We start from the raw sequence: 20,577 nt of genomic DNA, 5'->3' as shown, positions 1-20,577 counted from the left end.
AAGCATAACCAGAACCAGGGCAGTGGCATAGAGACTCTGTCTCTTCCCACTTGTTGTTTCTGCTGTCCTCTGGGTGGGCAGGCTCTTCATAATTGGTGGCAAAGTGGCTACTATATCTGACATGTTACCAGTGAGGGGGGGGGGGGAAGAGAGCCTCATTCTTAGCAAATCCTCCAAAAATTCTGGACGGATGTTCATGGTTCTCCTTGGCCTTAGTTGGGCTATGTGCCTACATTTAAACTTGTCCCTGGGCTAGGGAATAAGATATGCTGATTGGCCAGACGTGGGTATTATGTCCACATGGAACCCATGTGGAAAGGAAGGATGCCTCAAAGGAAGATCAGGGTGTTCCTGCTAGCCAAACGGGAAATGGATGCAAGGTAGGGAAACCTACAGCTGCCCACCTTAAAGGGCTTGGTTACAGCCTGAGTCTGGCCCAAAACAAAGGGAGATGTGGTGAACAACCCCCATCTTCAACAACACAAGCAGAAGACAGGAATGCCTCAGGGTCTTCTGGTTCCCTTTTAGAAGGGCACAAGGTTGTAGACCAGGGCCAAGACTCTGTACTCTTTGAACTTCCCCGTATTTATTGCTATTATCTCTCCATAGGTGATAGGAATACTCTGTGTCATCCAAATTTCCTATTGGACAAGGACATCAAATGAAGTGACTATTAATATTGATACCCCTAACTTGCTTGCTTGCCCCACAAGCTGACATAGGTTGTCTGAGTCTTCCCAGAGAATCCCTGTGGTTGCTCATATGTGCTATGTGCAGACTGCTCAAGTTTCTCTGCTCTACCCCTTGTGGATGTTTATTTCTTGACTAGTTACTGGAGGGTGATGCCCAACCACTGGTGAAGGCCTCTGAAACATTGCTGTCTGGCTCAGGGGCTGCGTCCCGGCACTTCTGAGGCTGTAAGCCCGTGATCTGGGTTTGCTCTCTTCTCTTCTCTCTGCCTTGGCCATGCTGTACTCTAGATAGAAATAGAGAGGACTCTTTCTTTATAGCTGCTCTATGCAATGAAACTTTCAGCCATGATGGAAATATCCTATATCTGCACTGTCCAATAAGATAGTCACTAGCCACAGGGGGCTCTTGAGCATGTGAAATGTGGCTAGTACAATCAAGGACTTGAATTTATGTAGTTTTAATTTTAACTACTTTAAACATAAAATTACATTGCCACATGTGACTAAAGGCTGCCTTAAAAGTCTTTAGTGAGAACAGGTGAGGCAGAGACTTCTCTTCCCCATCCTGCAATGAACTTTTGTGGGTGTGGACAGACACCCGTAGGTAGCAAGATGGTAAAAGCTAAAGAGAGAGAAGAGGAAGCCAACTTGGACCCTAGTGGGGAGGACTCCGAGACCACTGGGGAGCAACCTTGGCTCTGTAATAGAGCTGAGTAGGTACCCCAAGTAAGGGACTGAGTAAAAGAAAGGACTGAGGAAGTTGAAATCAATTCTGGTTGTCTTTCTTTTCTTGGCCAAACTGCATGATGCCCCCAAACCTGTTCCAGAAAAGGGGCGAGATGACTGCTGAAGGTGGGATTTTGGATCCAGGCTTTACCTCTGTTTTTATAACCCTGGAAAATACTAGAAGTCTGACATATATTTTGAACACAGATAATTTCCATACTCTATAATAATTAAGACTTTGAGTTACAAGGAACTCAAGCTAGCTTAACCTAAAAGGGCTGATTTACTATAAGAAATAGTAATGCCACACAGAACCCAGGAAAAGCCTTGTCTCAATCCAGCGGTATAGATGGGATTGTAGAGCAGCAACAGGCTCACTGTGGTCCATGTTACACATGTACTCTCCAGCAGGAACCCACACTGATGTATCATTCACAACCTCACCCTTAGGAGGGTGACCTGCTTACGAGGATTCCTGCCATGTTGTACTTGTTCCTCACCGTATAAGGTCTTCGCTGGTTACCCTGGGCTTCCAGCACTTCAAAAAGATCTCTGTTAGCAGAGTAACTAATTTCATGTAACACAATTGAGGCCAATTGCTTCCAGGTAGTAGAATCTTGGTTACCAATAGAGTCTGTCTCCTCCTGGAGCAATCATAAAACCTCCTCCTCAAACTATTTTTTTCTCCATTGTATTTTTAGAACCTGTCATACCACTATTATCATTTGGTAAAATGAAAATGTGATCTACTGCCATAGAGTGCTTTTAGAATTAATTCTATATTTTCCATCTGTCAAATAAGCTCATCAGTGAAGAAGACCTTGAGAATATAGCCCTTCCCATGACAGCTATATATGTTTAAGTTCACCTTCCAGAAGGCACAACAAACAAACAAAAAAAACTTTACAAAAATCACTGAGGAATGATGAGTATTCTAACTATTTACACGATGACTAATCAATGTATTCATTCACTCATTTATGCCTTCATCATTTGGAAGATATTAGCCGAATGCCCTTATGCTAAGAACAGAGAAGAGAAGATAAACAAGAGTCTAGTTAGAAGCAAACCCTAACAGAATTTCTCAGCTTGTTTACGTTTATTTGACCTAGCCTGCACAGGGAATCTTTGCTTCAGAGTCGCCACATATAGTTGCCCAGGCTGTGCACTGCACAAGTGTGTTAGTGTCACAGGCCTATGTCTGCCAGAGGGAGCATCTTTTCTAGCATGTTGGTGGTTAGGGTGACTAATACTTTATTTTAAGACTTGGAACACTGACAAGCATGATGAGGCTCTGACCCTACTAGGCCTTGGGCAGCAGATATAAACTGGGATTGTTCTGGGCAGATCAGGACCTTTGGTCATGCATGCTGTTCTGCTTCTCCACAGGCCATGGCTCCCTTGAATTCTTAGCACCTTCTGACTCTTGTCCAAAGACTAATGGGAGAGACAATAGGGGGAGCCAAGTGGGTGGGGCAGACAGAAAGAAACTGGGAAAAGGGAGAGCTGCTTTGGCCACACTGACTTTTTTTTTATATTAAAGATTTTATTTATTTATTTGACAGAGGGAGAGATCACAAGTAGGTAGGGAGGCAGGCAAAGAGAGGGGGAGAAGCAAGCTCCCTGCCGAGCAGTGACCGCCCCCCCCCCCAATGCAGGGCTAAATCCCAGGACCCTGAGATCATGACCTGAGCCAAAGGCAGAGGCTTAACCCACTGAACAACCCAAGCAACCTGGCCACACCGACATTTTTGTTGTGGTTCCTCTTCCTCTCTTTGGAGACATGGTGGTCAGGATGCAACACAGCTCTGGAAAGAGGAGCCAAGTAGCCATGGCATGGATTTTTAGATTTTGTTTAAACTGCATTTTTCTTCTTTTCTGTTGCCACTGCCTCTGCTATTCCTTGATCTGTGAGTATGGCAACAGCACAACCCAAAATCACTTGCTGGAGGGTGTGCTATTGTTTCCAACCCTCTCAGTAACCCTGGGAGGAGTGGGGCTGTGCTGGAGAAAAGAGGGGGTTGGCTTGTTCTGTACTAAACTGGTGTTATAACATATAGATATATTATATATAACATATATAACAGGTGTTATACCAACTGTTCCCGAGAGGTCCCCAAAACTGGAGAGCAGGTGTCCCATCCAGTTAATTGCTGGGTGTGGTGGGTTCAGCCCAGGCCTGCCTCAGAACAGATTTTCAATCCTTTACCTCTTAACTGCCTACCTTTTCATCCTCCTCCGATTTTGTAAATGCACATGTGTCCCTGAACAAACACATATATTTTAGTTCTGTGGCACTCTACATGGAGAGAAATAGTGTTTATTTATTGCAGTTTGTTCTTGTCTAGCCCAATGATAGAAAGTCTCCCAAGCAGCTGACATCTAGTACAGACAGGATGGTCTCCCTAATTTCTGAATTGCTTTGGGTCCCTGCCAGGGGACCCACTGTCTCTAGTGAGTACCAGCCCTGAGAAGGAGGACTCACCTCACCTCAGGCGAGTGTTACTGGCCAGACGCACCCTGGCAGGGCTGGCACTCAGGGCTCCTGCATATTATAAACCACACGGGTAGCTACATAAAGAGTCTCCAGATTTCAAAGGCTTAATCCCATAATAACCTGAAGGCTATGTACTCAGAGACAGACTCCATGAAGGCACTTCTGTATCTCAACTCTCAATACAGAGCCAGCTTTTCGGTGCATGCACAATAGACAACAGGGATAAAACAGCAAGATAGCTTTTAAACAATCCACTGAGATGATGACTGTAGTCTGAAAATAGGATTTGATGGCCAGATCTCTGTGTTTATTTAAGCTAATAACATGTAGTTTATTCTAAAAAATGTGATGAATGACTCAAGTAGGCTTAATGAAACCAGTTCTTTCTTGTCAATATCATCCCGCTCAGGGACAATGTGTGCAAGTGTGGCTATGCCCAGAGCCAGCATATTGAAGGCACCCAGATCAACCCAAATGAGAAATGGAGTTACAAGAAACACACCAAGGAATTTCCGACGGATGCCTTCGGGGATATTCAGTTTGAGACTCTGGGGAAGAAAGGGAAGGTAAGCAAAGGTTATCTATTTTAGCTGATTCACACAACCTGAACTCCCTTAAGTTACCTTGAATGGGTTCACAAGTTGGGGGCAGGAGATATGGGTAGTCAGTCCAAAAAGCACAAGTCAAAAGCGGTGATTAGAATCTGTACAGCTGGAAAACTCAGCTCCTGACTGGCTGCCGCCCAGAGGTTTTCCCTGAGGACATGGCAGGCATGGTGGTATCCTCAAATGCACAGGAGTCTCCGGTCTCCATGGCATCACCAGCCCTAGGCAGCTGGAAACCCGGGACTCCTCGCATCCCCAAGCCCCGTGTTTGCAGTCCTGAAAGGTGGCACACTGCTGTGTCTCTTCTCAGGGCCCCATACCCCAGGATGGGCCACATTATCTCTTGCCTGCCCAGAACTCCCCTCTCTCGGTCTTGTCCCTTGGTGTACAGTCAACACTGACGCTGGAGGGTTCCCCATCCCATCCTGTTTCTACTCTGCTTCAAACACCTCACAGGTTCCCCACCGTCTTTAGGATAAATTCTCGAGTTCTCCAGCTGGCCTGGATGGCCCACTGGTGGCACCACCCCTCCCCAGCCTACTGTTTTCCTTCCACGTCCTCGTGGGGACCCGCGGTAGCTGCTGGCCCATACGCCTCGCTCTTCCCACAGGAGCAGGTGGTTGGGAGGACCGGTGCCCCACCCTGACACTTTCCCTCTTCCCCGCAGTATATCCGCTTGTCCTGTGACACGGACGCAGAGACCCTCTATGAGCTGCTGACCCAGCACTGGCACCTGAGAACTCCCAACCTTGTCATTTCTGTGACTGGTGGTGCCAAGAACTTCGCTCTGAAGCCGCGCATGCGCAAGATCTTCAGCCGCCTCATCTACATCGCGCAGTCCAAAGGTGCGGGCGGTCCCTGAGGGGGTGGGGACACGGCGCCGCCTTTGTGGATGCTGGGCCCCGTTGTCTTCGGGAGACGGAACTGAGTCCCCAAATGCAGTTCATGCACAGAATATAGACTCTCTAGAAGTACACGATTAATCATGATCTATTGAAAGCAAGGTCCTCGAATGGACAAGACAGGGAGCTCTGGTAGGTGGTGGTGAGGGGTTTGGGGTGGGAGGTGATGGTGCGGGGGTCACAAGGTTAAACCAGTGTCAAGTTGCTTCCTTGTGGGTTCTTTTGTCTCCTTGAATCATCTAAAGTTTTCATTGTGTGGCTTCTACATATAAAATTTTACCCAGAAAATACTCTGGCAAACCATAAGGCAAATTTCATTTCTTTGCTCTTGAGATCACTGATGCGCCTTTGGAAATAGCGATGGTGCTTGACAGGTTGTAAGCACTAGGTAAGAGTTTGATTGAGATCAAGATGAGTAACTGTAGCTTTGTTACCTGAAATATTCACCACAGTGTTGCCTTTCTTAATTTTTTTATTATGAAAAATTTCAAACCTACAGAGAAGAAAGAATCATATAAGGCACATCTTTATACCCTTCACTTAGAATCACAAATTATTAATATCTTCCCACAATTGTCTTATTACTTTCCAAAAAATAGGCACATGTTCAGATTTTAAATTTAAAAATTTAAATAAAAAATTTTAAATGTTTTATTTTTTAAAAGATTTTATTTTAATTATTTATTTGACAGAGGGAGACACAGTGAGAGAGGGAACACAAGCAGAGGGAGTGGGAGAGGGAGAAGCAGGCTCCTCGCCGAGCAGGGAGCCCACCTCAGGGAGCCCATCCTAGGACCCTAGGATCATGACCTGAGCCATAGGCAGACGCTTAACAACTGAGCCACCTAGGCACCCCCACATGTTAGGATTTTTTAAAGACTCATTTGAGAGTAAACTGCAGGCATCATGACCCTTGGCTCTAAGTATGTCGGCATGAACGTCTCAAGAACAGAGATGTTCTCTCACATAACCCAGTACAATTTTCAAACCTGAGAAAGTTAGCTAACCAGTGCTATTATCTTAAAAAAAAGTCCATATTTTATTTTTGCAGATTTTTTCAATATTGTCCTTTTAAGCAAACAATAAAGTACAAAACAGAAACTCCAAACCAAAAAACACCCCCAAAACCAAAACCACCCACAAACTCCCCAAACTGAAAAGCAAACAAACAAACCACCTCCTTTTTCCCCTCCTCAGTGGACTCCATTGACTTAGCGTTTCATTCCATAGCAAACTAAAGAGCTTTTTTTCATCTTGGATTGCTCTGAAGAGTTTCTTGGTCTTTCAGGCCATTTTGAAGAATATAGGCAAATCGTTTTTGCAGATGGCTCCTTCATTGGATTTGATGTTTCCTCACGATTAGATTCAGTTTATCAAAGCCTAATATTTTAAAAATGTCTTATTAAGAATACTAGTTAACTGGCAGAACATAGGACACATGTCTTATTTTATTTTAATTTTTTTTCTTGCCCATCTTTTGTTAGATTTATTCCTGTGTATATTATTTTGTTGTTGACATCACTTTTATAAAGGTACCTTTCATTAAAAACTTTTTTTTATTGTGTTATGTTAGTCACCATGCAGTACATCATTAGTTTTTGATGCAGTGTTCCATGATTCCCTGTTTTCTTTAAACGTCAAGAATGTTGTTCCCATTAGTTCTCCCTTTCCTGACCCACCAGAGGGAGCTGCAGTAGGAGCTTGCTTTGTTTTGAAACTGACCAGGTCGGCTTCCTTACTACTAAATCCTGAACATACATCGTTCATTCAGAATACTTCTTAAATGCCTACTATGTGTCAGGAATTGTTTTAAGTGCTGGGAATATAACAGAAAAACAAAAAACAAAAAACAACAAAAAAAAAGCCAGACAAAAATCCCTGGCCTGAGTACTTCCAGTCAGGTGAAGGGAAGGGCTGGTGCTGGATTTCAACAGTCTCTTGTCCTTTGTGGTGGCTTCACTTTCCCACGCCTGGTATGAAAGGGGAACATTGACAGCTAAAATTGTCTAGAGGACAGAAACTGGGTGCCGAGGGTCTGCCATTCATGTCTTGTTAGAAATGGTTGCAGGAATCGGGGAGGACCACCCTAAGGACCACGCTGCATTTACCTCAAAATATCAGAAGGGCATTTATGTGTGAGGTGACTTACCTTGTTCCTTATCATTGAAGACAGTAGTAAATTACAGAATGGAGACAAATAGTGAGCAAAGGGACTTTCTACTAACTGGGGGAGAGGGCCGCCTAGAGACTCTAAGAGCTAATCAAGAGCTAATCAAGACTTGCCAGTGACCATCCTCAGGCTGGATTCCCGCCTGGGTAGTATATTAGATCTGGGTGGCTTCCAACTTTAGATTCTATTATTATGCTAAATAATATTTTATAAGTATTTTCTTTACTTCATTTCTGAAAAAAAAATGTGCAAAACCCTTGACATTGTGATGATCATCAAATGTAAACCTTAAAATACCAGTGTGCAAAATTGTGTAATTATAAAGTAAAGCTACATGGTAGGCACCAGGGTCATGGCCCCAGGGTAGGGGTCTGGGAGCAGAGTGCTGGCTTTTCATGGCAGCCCTGCCTTGACTTACTCTCAAGCTCCAGCCTGGCATTTATTATCCATAACAGGATTTACCTGCAAGGCTGGGTAAGGATATAGATTCCCTGGCCCCACCCCCAGAGGATCTGATGATTTAGATCAAGAGTGGGGCCCAGAATTTGGATCCTTTTAAAACCAACATCTCGGGCGCCTGGGTGGCTCAGTGGGTTAAGCCGCTGCCTTCGGCTCAGGTCATGATCCCAGGGTCCTGGGATCGAGTCCCGCATCGGGCTCTCTGCTCAGCAGGGAGCCTGCTTCCCTCTCTCTCTCTGCCTGCCTCTCTGTCTACTTGTAATCTCTGTCTGTCAAATAAACAAATAAAATCTTTAAAAAAAAAAAAATAAAACCAACATCTCTTAGAAATGCCTCTAGAGATCCTCTTCTCCTTCCTCTTCATAGGTTCCTCAACAAAGCCCATTGCAAGGGGTGGCTCGCAGTGCCTTGTCCTGGTGCTCACATGGTGGGGACTTCTTCAGGGGTCCGTGAGCACAGGATGGGAACCTTACTCAGAGCCAGCTGAGCATTTGCTCTCCTCCCTCTTTGACAGGCGCCTGGATTCTCACTGGAGGCACCCATTATGGCCTGATGAAGTACATTGGGGAGGTGGTGAGAGACAACACCATCAGCAGGAATTCAGAGGAGAACATCGTTGCCATTGGCATAGCAGCTTGGGGCATGGTCTCCAACAGGGACACCCTCCTCAGGAATTGTGATGCTGAGGTATGTGACAGGAAGAGGGATGGGACAGGAGGAGGTCTGTGAAGAGAAAGACCATGGCGTGGGGCTCTGGTCTGAACATTGTGGCTCTGAGATGGGGGCAAGCTCATAGGGAACTTAACTTTACAAGGAGCACCTTTGGGACAGACAATTAAGAACAAGGTTGACACGGGTACCTGGGTGGTACAGTCGGTTAAGCTTCCGACTTTTGATTTTGGTTCAGGTCATGATCTCAGGGTCATGAGATTGAGCCTTACCTCTGGCTCTTTGTCTGTCTCCCTCTCCCTCTATCCTGTGCCCCTACCCCCGGCCAATGCATTCTTTCTCTTTCTAAAAAACAACAATAACAACCTCCCCAAAATACCAGCAACAAAACCAACAAAAACCCCCCAAAACCAAAAACTCTCCCCAAAAGAACAAAAACCAACCCAACAAAAAGAGTGACACGATCAAAGAAGTCCTGTGAAAGAGTTACTAAAAGGTGTGTTTTGTTTATTAAAATTCTTCTTGACATTATTGTATCGAAGTCAGATTCTTCATTCATTATAAACATGACTTGAGTCTGTCCCAACAGGGCTCAAGCCTTGGGCACCATATCTTTATTGCTTGGCCACACTCACAAGAATTGCTGGGAATGCTGGTTAATTTGGCTTTAAGAGAGCTATGAATAGTTTTCTCCTTAAAGTTTCCTATGAGCATATTTAGAAAGGAATCAACCCACATTTCATGGTATAAATGCAAGGTAGATACATGAGGATTTTTAGCAAGTGTAGAATTTTGAAAACAGTGCTTCTAGTGAATTGAAAACCTCCTTAAACAATAGGTGATGTCTACCTAGAAGCTTTGGACCAGATGCTCAGAAATCCCAGTTTACTCTACACCTTCTTCCACCTGGGACTCTATGGAAGTTTAGGTGGTAAATGTTCAGGATTTTTAGAATTATTCTGGTTCTTTTTACTTTCTATCTTTATTTTAGAAGATTTTATTTATTTATTTAGAGTGAGTGAGCATGCATGAGCAGGGGGAGGGGCAGAGAGAGAGGCAGAGAGAGAGTATCAAGCATAGTCCACACGGTGCATGGAGCCAGATGCAGGGCTCAATCTCATGACCCAGAGATCATAACCTGAGCTGAAATCAAGAGTAAGATACTTAAATGACTGAGCCACCCAGGTGCTCCCGGGTCTTTAAAAAAATTTTTTTTAAAAAATTTTATTCATTTACTTGATAGAGACAGATCACAAATAGGCAGAGAGGCAGGAGGAGAGAGAGAGAGGGAAGCAGGCTCCCTGCTGAGCAGAGAGCCTGATGTGGGGCTCCATCTCAGGACCCTGAGATCAGGACCTGAGCTGAAGGCAGAGGCTTAAACCCACTGAGCCACCCAGGCTCCCCTTTTTAAAATTTTTTAAAAAATGATATTACTTTTGTGCCTGATAACATTTTTGAGGTATGTAAGGGACATAGGAGAGTATGGAGCCATTTCCAAGCATCTCTCAGGAGGCAGCAAGGTGGGGTGGGAGGAGGAGGGCTTTGCAGAGAGAGTAGACTGGGTGTGAGGAACTTTCCTAGCTTTGTAGTTTAGAGTGAGTCTGAATTTTTATAAAAATAAACTTGTATTATTATGGGATGGATTAATTGTGCAGAGTGAATTGTAGATTTTGTTGTTGTTTCTAGATGCTCAGCCAGGGGTAGCAAAATCATCTCCCATCAAATGTCAACTTCAGGGGTCAGAATGGCCTGGGTTAGGATTCTGAGGACAGGGGCAGGCTGGGTGGGAAAGAATGTAGTGTTTATCTCTTAGCCATGTTTGTACTGGGCATTGGCTTAGTGTTGTATAATCACCATTGCTGTGTGGATACATTCCATATATGAATTCATAGAGTCACAAGAACAACCCTATAAGGTAGGTATTTCCCCCTTGCTGGATTGGAATAGCAACAACAAAAGACTTCAGTATTTCTCTGATGGCATCCTCTATCAATAAGTAAAATGTGAAATGATTATGTAAAGATTAAATGGAGAGTTCTAATCACTTGGAAATTAAGAAGAAAACAAACAAACAACATCTTGCTAAATAACTATTGGTTCAAAAATGAACTTTCAGGGCGCCTGGGTGGCTCAGTTGGTTGGACGACTGCCTTCAGCTCAGGTCATGATCCTGGAGTTCCGGGATCGAGTCCCGCATTGGGCTCCCAGCTCCATGGGGAGTCTGCTTCTCCCTCTGACCTTCTCCTTGCTCATGCTTTCTCTCACTGTCTCTCTCTCAAATAAATAAATAAAATCTTTAAAAAAAAAGTGAACTTTCAAAAATATAATCACGGATTACTTAGAAAGGAATGCAAATGACCAAATGGCCAAAGCTGCACTCAGAGTGGAATGCATAGTCCTATAACACTTATTAGCAAAAATCAAGAAAATAATTCAATAATAATTGAATAATATCTGACATTATTTAGTCTTCACAACAATGAAGAGCTATAATGAAGTGCTCTCATTACAGAGGAGAAAACTAAGTCATAAAGAAAGTAAGAAGTTTTCTTTATTCACATGGTTTGTAAGTGCCAGAGCCATGGCTCAGTCTTTTAGCTACCACAGTGTTCAAATTAATAGGTTTGAAAATAACACCACTAACAACCCTTGAGAAGGAGGAAAACAATAATATTCCATCAGAAATAAATTAATTAGAAAGAAAAAATAGGAAGAATAGAACTCTTATTTATTCTCTGAAATAATTTTGACAATTTAAGGAATAAATAGAACTAAATCAAATAGAATAATCTAAATCAAATATAATAAAAATATTGGAAAAAATTTTACAGATGCAACATACAACTGTATGTCAAAACATTTGAAAATCTCATGGAAATTTATATTTTTCTGTAAAACCATAATTTCCAAAAGATGATTCAACAAGAACTATAAAATCTGATTAAAAGAATTATCAGTGAATGAGCTTAAAGTTTAGGGAAATAAAAATCTTTACAATTTCTCTGAGCTAGATGATTTCACCCAGAAAATTTTAAAAAATCTGTTAAGAGTTAAATTAGGGGCACCTGAGTGGCTCAGTTGTTTAGCATCTGCCTTTGGCTCAGGTCATGATCCCAGGGTCCTGGAATTGAGCCCTGCATTGGGCTCTCTGTTCGGTGGGGAAACTGCTTCTCCCTCTCCCACTCCTTCTGCTTATGTTTCCTTCTCTCATTCTATTTATTTGTCTGTCAAATAAATAAATAAAATCTTAAAAAAAAAGAGTTAATTTAAAATATGGTTGTAGTCTCCAACACATATAGAAGCATGAGATCCTTATAAATTTCTGCAGAAAGATCAAATCTGTACCCTTTCTGGAAAACCATTTCAAAATTTGTATCAATCACTTCTCGGCCTTTAGGCTAAGATCAAGTGCAAAATTTGTATCAAGTGCATGAAGACTGTTCATACCATACTTATAAATATCACTAGAGAATTTAATATTTAATATTTAGACAAACACTGTTTAAAACATTTCTAATAATATTAAGAATTAACATAAGCCTAAATATCTAGTAATATCAAGAATAGAGGGATCTTTAGGTAGCTTACTGTGTAAAGAGAAAGAAATTTGTGCTAAATAATATTTGCAAAGATTTTCTGATAATATAGAAAATATTTGCAGTTTTAAGTAGAAAATTATGAAAACAATGTAAATTAATCTATATGTCTAGGAAAGACATAAGTGCACTAAAATCTTGATGATTATCACTGAGTTGTGGAATTAAGCATGATTTTATTTTTTCTCATTCTTTTCTGTATTTTCCATGTTTCCTACAATGAGTATGTATTATTTTTAGATATTCAAATTATAACACTAGTTTTTATTCCTTTTACAAGTCTGCTCATGATACTTTGGTGAGTTAGGGTAGTCTACTAGCAAACCCATATGATTTTGTGGTCAACTTCTTTGTTTCTTTTCTGTCTTCCCTGGAAAACAGTGCTTGGTCTTTTGCACAAGTTGAACCCAGTAATTGTTCGCAATAACTTTGTTGGCCATATCTTCCCATGTGGTTTCTATTCATGGCTTCGTTACAAACCCCACTACTAGTAGATGGGCTCTACGAGAACCCAGATTTAGCTGAACTGAAACAATACCAGGTACTGAAGTTTTATTCATTTGGAGTCTGTGTTGCACTGTCAGAAGTATTGTTGCATTACATATACACAAAAAAAGAGCTCATACCTCTACCATTGTTGTTATCTAAACTTGAAATCCCTTTGTCAAAGTACAACCACATACGGGTGCCTGGATGACTCTGCCATTAAGTCTCTGCTTTCAGCTCAGGTATCAAGTGTATGAAGACTCTTGTGGTCCTGGAATTAAGCCCTGCACTGGGCTCTGTGCTCAATGGAAAGTCTTCTCTCTCTCCTTCTGCTTCTGCTTGTGCTTTCTCTCTATCGAATAAATAAAATCTTTAAAAAAAAAGTACAACCACAAGGCAAAACAGCACAAAAAAATGAGTGTGAAATTTTATTGTCACACTCATTGAGTGAGGTCATATTAAAACCCAAAACTGATGCAGGAAAATTGAAATCATTGGAATATCAAGTCTTCTTCCAGTGATAGAATATATCCCTCACTTTATGCAAGTCTGTATCTTTGAGGAAAATTTTACAGTTTTTCTCACTAGGACCTACATATTTCTTCTTAATATCGTTTCTAGAGATAATGGATTTTTGTTATTATTGTGAATGGGGTGTTTATTCAGTGTCACTTTGGAAGCGATTTTCATGAAGAAAGGATTTATTTGTTGTTTTGAATCAAATGTTTTGAACTCTTTTTTTTTATTCTAATAGTTTTTTAGTAGATTCATTCGGTAGTCTGTGTTTGCAACCATATCAGTGATAAATAGTGTTACTTTTAAACATAACTTTTCCATTTAATTATATCTTGCATTTTTTGCCTGCGCTAAAATGTTCAGACTAATGTTAAATAACAGTGATGATAACAGGTATCCCAATGGCATCCAAAATACTTGGTATCATAGTGGTAGGAATGAGACTAGTATTTTTACTGTAGACAGAATTTGGTGAAAGCTTCAATAACATTATTTTAAGAAGGTACCATAAGGCATTATCCTTTTATTTTTAGTTTATAATTTTTCTTTTTAAATTGAGAATGAACATTGAGTACCAAATATCTTTTCGCATCTGTTGGGTTGCTATTTTTTCCCCTTTAATCCATAATCTAACGGACAGAGCTCTGGAAACAGTGTTACTTATTCCTTAATAAACTAATTAAACTGAATTTAAATAGCCAATATTAGGAGTTTTATATCCTCATTCATTAGAAAGCATGGTATTTGGCTTTTCCTTTTGTGATTATTTCCTTGTTAAGGTTTTAGAATTTGTGTCTGTAAAAGTGTAAGTGGAGTAGGAATGTTTTGTTTCAAGAAGGTTTGTAGGGCTCCTCTGTAATTGCCTGGATGCCTGTCTTGCCAATATTATCCTATCTTTCATTTCCAGGACTCTCCTGAGTAGAGCTCCTGGCTGGGTGAGGACCACTTTGAGAAGAGAACTGTAACATTTGAAGTTTTTTTTCATTCTTCCTTTGTTCTGATTGAACATATATACCATTAATAGAGTCAGCAACCTTCTTCTCCTCATTGAATTTTCAACTTGACTTGTATTCTTAGAATTCAGTTTGAACATCTTTTAATGTAGCCCTAATCCTTTAAGAACTAAACACCTTTGAATGGGACACAGGGGTCCAGAGCTTCTTTGTTTATGCCCCCCACCAGCTATTGTTTATTCTATGGCATTAGGACAAGTATCTGTTTAATTGTTTCTTTTTCTGGTCCTATAACTATGGACTTCTAAAGAGCAGAGATCCCATCTTGTTCACTTTCTAATTCATAAACCCTGGCAAAAGTCTTGGCATATGATAGCAAATATATATGTGTTTATGTCAATCTTCCTCTACCTGCATCTACAAACACAAATATAAGTCTGTGTATGTATGTGTGTGTATGTGTATAAAACTACATGCACACACATGTGTGTGTATCTGGATACACACACATACATACATTAACATACATACACACATACTTCCTTGAATGCTATCTGTTTCAATGAATTTATACAAATGAGCACAGGGCAATGGAATAAGAACTGAATTGGGAATCTGATCCTTACACTGTCACTGGCCATTTATGACAATGGGCAGGTGACCCAACCATTCTGAACCTTCAATTCTTCATACTTAAAATGACATCCTGTACTATAAGACCTCTAAGACCCTTCCAAAAACTTAGGACTTTGGGAGGAGGCATCAATATATTTGAACCTGATGGGTTAGCCTTCATAATAACATATAAAAATATTATCATGCATGTTGGCCAACAAATAAATCTCAAAAACAAGATTCTCTGTGCTTTTCAGGGATATTTCTCAGCTCAGTACATAATGGATGACTTCAAGAGAGACCCTCTGTATATCCTGGACAACAATCACACTCATCTGCTGCTCGTGGACAACGGGTGCCATGGACATCCTACAGTTGAAGCAAAACTTCGGAATCAGCTGGAGAAGTACATTTCTGAGCGCACTATTCAAGGTCAGGATTCAGAAAGTGGATCTTAGACCTAGTATCAAGAGCAGTAGCAGCAGCACCAACAATGGTAGCCACCACTCATTAAGTGAAGCATGGTGAACCCAATTAGGTGTCCTGTTGCCAGAGAGGTGCTGTTATTTCTCTTCTTTCTTTGACATCCTAGAACCGTTTCTGCCAACGTGTGGGAGCATAAATGCTGCCTTGTTGCACTCTGGTTTGTCAGTACAGAAAACCTGCTGTCTATTCTTCTGCTAGACAACGTTCAAGAACAAATAAAATCCACACTGGCAAATCTGGGCCTATGAAGCAATGTAATTAGCTAGGGTAAAAATGATAAAAACCAACCCATTAGGTCAACAGTTGGATGGGTTATGTGTTTGAATCCTGGTTATTTTTATATAGTGGAACCATTTAAAATATTGGTTTCAAGGGAAGAATGTAGCAGTTGAGTGAAAGCCTTTATCTGGTATGGGAAGTGACATATTCTCTCTCTTCACCACTGTTGAAGATACGTCTTATTATGGAACAAGAGTACCTCACAAGGTAGTGATAGACTCCATAACAGGGATATATTGGAGAAGTTTTCAACATCTTTTTCCTTTTTCAGTGGGGCATACATGAAGGAAGGCATTTATATATGTAATACTCTTTCTTGAGAGAATACTTAGTTATGCAAATTTGCCACCCACTCAAGAAAGCATAGGATTATGCAAATTAGCAAGAGTGTATTATAAGGATAAACTTGAACCTGGTCTAATATTAGTAAAAGTAAATTATTCACAGCCTTTAGCATTTTAAATATCAGTAACAAATTACAACATGACATATGTCATACTGGTTTGGGGTGCAGAGACACATCTGTCAAGATCAATGGGGGGATTTCAATTCTGAGATCTGCAGTCGTCACCCCACACCCTGGGAACAAAAGCTCCTGGTATGCTTCTTCCTGAGATAGATGAATATTTCTAATGAGTCCAGAGTCAGTTTTATGTTCTATGCCTTATAGATTCCAACTATGGTGGCAAGATCCCCATTGTGTGTTTCGCCCAAGGAGGTGGCAAAGAGACTTTGAAGGTGAGTCTTGGCTTGGTTTTCTAGAAAATTGATCAACAAACTAACCCAACAAATTTGCTTTGGAGTTCATGTTGATCTAATCTGACTAACTTCTTTTACTATTGCAAGTAAGTAGTAGTATTTTCACCATACAATGTTCCCTAGCAGTCCAGAGGAGACTTTGCAAGAACATGAATAGCTTATATACCTAATATTGGCTTTGGCCATCAGCCCACCAAAGAGAAGAGTTGATCTTAACTCATAAAACTACAGATCATAACCAGCATATATATCGGAAAATCATGGCCACCCCATCTGCATGGAGATGATCTGTGATCACACACAGAGAGGCTACTCTCAGATGGGTTTCCCAGACCACTGAAGGTCCAACCACACACTTCCTGGGCCTGCAAGGACTTCACCCATAAGAAGGAACCCCGAGTCCTAAGCGACTCTGGGATCATAGAAATCTTCCTGGACAGTTCTGTAACTCCAGTGTTGAGCAGTGGAGGAGAATTCTGCTCCCCACTCCATCTGTGTTACTCAGATGTTTCTGAGTTCCTCTTATCACCAGCCAGGCTCCTGCTTGACCTTTCAGAAGGTATCAGTGTGATTGCATACTTGTTGGTATTTGAAGGCATGCACACCATATTGAAGATCTCACTGTTTTAGCACTAGGACCTCACAAAAATTTGATTTTTAACTCCTTCTTTTAATTAATTTCCACGTTCATTTGCCTATCCCCTTGTATCCTCTATCCTGTGTATCACGATTCTTGGTCCTCTCCACTCCCTCCCAGAGTCTCCTTCTAGAGTTACAAGTAATTCCCAGCGAAGTTATTTGGACTCCTAATCTAGCACTTTGTTTATCCTTTTATATAACAATGGCCTTTCATTCATTCATTCATTCACTCACACATATTTATGGAGCACCTGCTGTGAGATGTCCTGCTGAGACCATTGTTAAATGAAAGTTTTCAGGGAAAGACTTTTCAGGGAAAAATTAAAGATTTTTAAAAAAATTGTCAGCACATGAATCCTTGAAGAGCAGAAGAGGAAGAGAGGAGGAGGGATGGAGAGAAAGGAATTGAAAGATGGTTATGTTTACTAGCTCTCTTTCAAATTTTTGATTTGGAATTCTCTGACTTCCAGAGAACCACTGTGGGCCCAGGCACTGTAGTTCTGTGGCATTCCCCTCAAATGACTGTGCGGCCAGTAACCACATCCAGGACAGGGGATGGGAGAGAGGAGGGACAGCTTCCTGTCTGATCATCTTATTCTGGCCCCAGTATGTGGACACACCGGTCTCTGGGGCAGGCAGTGGGGTGCAGAGCTGGAAAAACCCCTCAACTCGCCAGGGTGAGACACCAGACACTCTATGGGCGACATGTCCTCCAGGAAGGCGTTCAGTCTCTGCTAAGGATAGGGGCTCCTTAGTTTCTTCTGTGCATGTTGATCACTGTGTCTTGCTGTTAAGTGATTTAAAATTCTTAAGACTTAGAATAGCTTCTGTAGTTTTGTAAAGGAAATAATAAAAATGTGGTGTGTATATATCTGGGAAACAAATTTAATTTTATTCTCTTTTCATAAAAAGGGCAAGGTAAATTATTTGGGAATTATAAGGGATATACATGTCAACATATGTGGCTACTGCTTTGAAGGTATTTTCATACCTTAAAAGTATGAATACTGATAACCTCTCTCAGATAAGCTGTCAACAATAATATTGAATACCATTTTTAGGACTTGTCATGCATATCTATGATGTCAGTATTTGGAATGATCAATTTTGTATATATTGATATTTTAAGCACTTTTTATGGAGAACTTAAGCTCATCACATGTGTCCTTATTATAGGAATTAGTATTAGCACAGGCTATAATACAACTGGCTTATGTTGCTCATTCATAGACAGTTGCAAAAATTTGGTTTGCTTCTGATTCATATAAAACCCCAAAAGGAAAAGTGCAGAGATGTGTCAAGGTGTGTGGTTGACCAGCCTGGTTCTGGTGCGTTCCACTGGTCATCAGTGTGTCTTCAGTCTGGCCAACTCTGTCTCCCTTCTCCCAGGCCATCAACACCTCCATCAAAAGTAAAATCCCCTGTGTGGTGGTGGAGGGCTCAGGGCAGATTGCAGACGTGATTGCGAGCCTGATGGAGGTGGAGGATGCCCTGACGTCATCCGTGGTCAAGGAGAAGCTGGTGCGCTTCTTACCCCGCACAGTGTCCCGGCTGCCCGAGGAGGAGACTGAGAGTTGGATCAAATGGGTGAGCTATAGGAGGCTTCTGGGGGCTGAGAAGAAGATAGCCAAGTTCATGGGGAAGGCGGAAGGGTTAAGAGTTCAACTGTGCTAGAGTTACAGCTCTTTTGTCCATTCTTAGTGACACTGAAGCGATACTCTGGCCCAAAGTAGGTTTCTTGTTGGACATTGCAGCTCATGTAAGTAGGTTTCTTGTTGGACATTGCAGCTCATGTAAGTTAAATAACTCGCCAAGTCTCCATACCTGGTGGGGGTAGCATTGAGGTTCAAACTCAGACCTGTTTGCAAAGCTGGTAATCCTTTTACACCATGACTTCAACAAACGTTTAGCTTCTGAATATTGGTGTGTCAGTGGAGCAGAGGAAGGAGATTCTTGGCAATGTTTTACAACTGCAGATGCTAAATGGAGTCTACATCCATTGGAGAAGTAGTTACTACAGAATAATTGCCTTTCTAAATTCACTGGCCCAAGATTTAACTCAGAATCTCTCACCTTTCTCATCAGATCATGTAAGAAACATGGACTTATCAGAATCTCTATTACACTTCTTATGGCTAAGCCTATAGAAAACTATGTTGACATGGTACCATAGCTTCTAACTACTCTGTTTTGTGAATGCTGTTGACTTGAACTGACTTCCACTTCCTTCACTGCTCAGTTCATTAGAAAGCCCACGTTAGTATCAGTGGGTGTGTTTCCATCAGCTCATTCTAGAATGGCCTTCGATGTTTGGGTATTTCTTAGGAGTATGTGCTGCCATTTGGGAATTTTTGGAGAAAGAAAATAACAGACTAGAGACAATGGGAGAGTTATTTAAGTCATAGAGCCCATTTTGTCATGAGAGTTCAAGGTTGAATATATTATAAAAAATATTCTTTTTTTTTTAAAAGGTTTTATTTATTTATTTGACATACAGAGATCACAAGTAGGCAGAGAGGCAGGCAGAGAGAGAGGAAGGGAAACTCTCTGCTGAGCAGAGAGCCCAATGCGGGACTCGATCCCAGGACCCCGAGGTCATGACCTGAGCCCAAGGCAGCGGCTTAACACACTGAACCACCCAGGCGCCCCTATAAAAAATATTCTTTAACTAGACTGGCACTTTGACAGTATTTAGTTGTGAAAGCACCTCAAAATGTCCAGTGCAGCAAACTGAAACCCTGGTATAGGGTAGTCTTGTTTGTGGTAGCCTCTGCCATTGTTTAAGGCAAGCCTGGATGAACCAAAGCCTTGTAAATAATGAGGAAAATCAACCCAGTCTTCTAGGCCACTCAGTTCTCTAGCCAATAAACACACAGTGGGGACTCTACTGGTCTTAATTAACTTCAGATGAATGGACAGTTAGCTGATACTCCGGGTGAGGTGCAGTGGGGTTGAAGTGATCATGAAGGAAGTTCTTCCTGGATTAAGCCTTATTACCTAGAATTTAGAATTTAAAAATTCGGATGCATCTTTTTTCAGAGTCAGTGTTGGTGCTAAATGATGGCCTGCCCCACATATGCTTATATGATATTCCTACTCGAATAATTGCATTTTCCAGATTTTACTAAAAATGTAAAGTTGGGGGTTTTATATGGAAGTTCACTCTAGGATTTTCTTGTATCTTGGCCAAGTCCAGTTGAAGGACAGACACAAGAATCAGGCAAATAGAGATCAGATTTTATCAGCTTCATTGAGGATGAAGGCAAAGTTGACAGATGTGGCTTAGGGGTATAGTCGTAATGAGCTTCCTTGTGCTGAGCCCCAGAATGAGACAGACGAGCCCACCCAGACAGAGGCAGCCATGGATAGAGACTGCCTCCCCCGAGGCTAGGTATGTGGCTGATAGCAGACCAGAGCACTAACACTCTGCAAGGAGCAGATCCCACTGAAGAAGCAGTAAAGGGCTGGCTGGCCAGGCAAAGTGAAAGCTACCAGTTAGACATGTCACTCCCCCACCCTAAGTAGGAG

The 20,577-nt window shown here is 41.6% G+C and overlaps 1 protein-coding gene across 1 annotated transcript in view; it reads left to right on the top strand.

The window, feature by feature from the left end:
* Nucleotides 1-20,577, top strand: part of TRPM8 (transient receptor potential cation channel subfamily M member 8) — a gene marked incomplete at its 5' end in the record, with an annotated part of 78,571 nt that overhangs the window by 6,080 nt on the left and 51,914 nt on the right. Inside the window, 6 exons of the mRNA XM_082690592.1 lie at nt 4,325-4,481; nt 5,188-5,365; nt 8,566-8,738; nt 15,144-15,318; nt 16,322-16,389; nt 18,439-18,636. Coding sequence (XP_082546718.1) covers nt 4,325-4,481; nt 5,188-5,365; nt 8,566-8,738; nt 15,144-15,318; nt 16,322-16,389; nt 18,439-18,636 — 949 coding nt within the window. The remainder of the gene's footprint in view (nt 1-4,324; nt 4,482-5,187; nt 5,366-8,565; nt 8,739-15,143; nt 15,319-16,321; nt 16,390-18,438; nt 18,637-20,577) is intronic.

The sequence above is a fragment of the Mustela nivalis genome, assembly GCF_964662115.1.
Source record: "Mustela nivalis genome assembly, chromosome: 11".
In the NCBI taxonomy this organism is placed as follows: domain Eukaryota; kingdom Metazoa; phylum Chordata; class Mammalia; order Carnivora; family Mustelidae; genus Mustela; species Mustela nivalis.
This window is presented reverse-complemented; position numbering and strand designations above follow the sequence as displayed.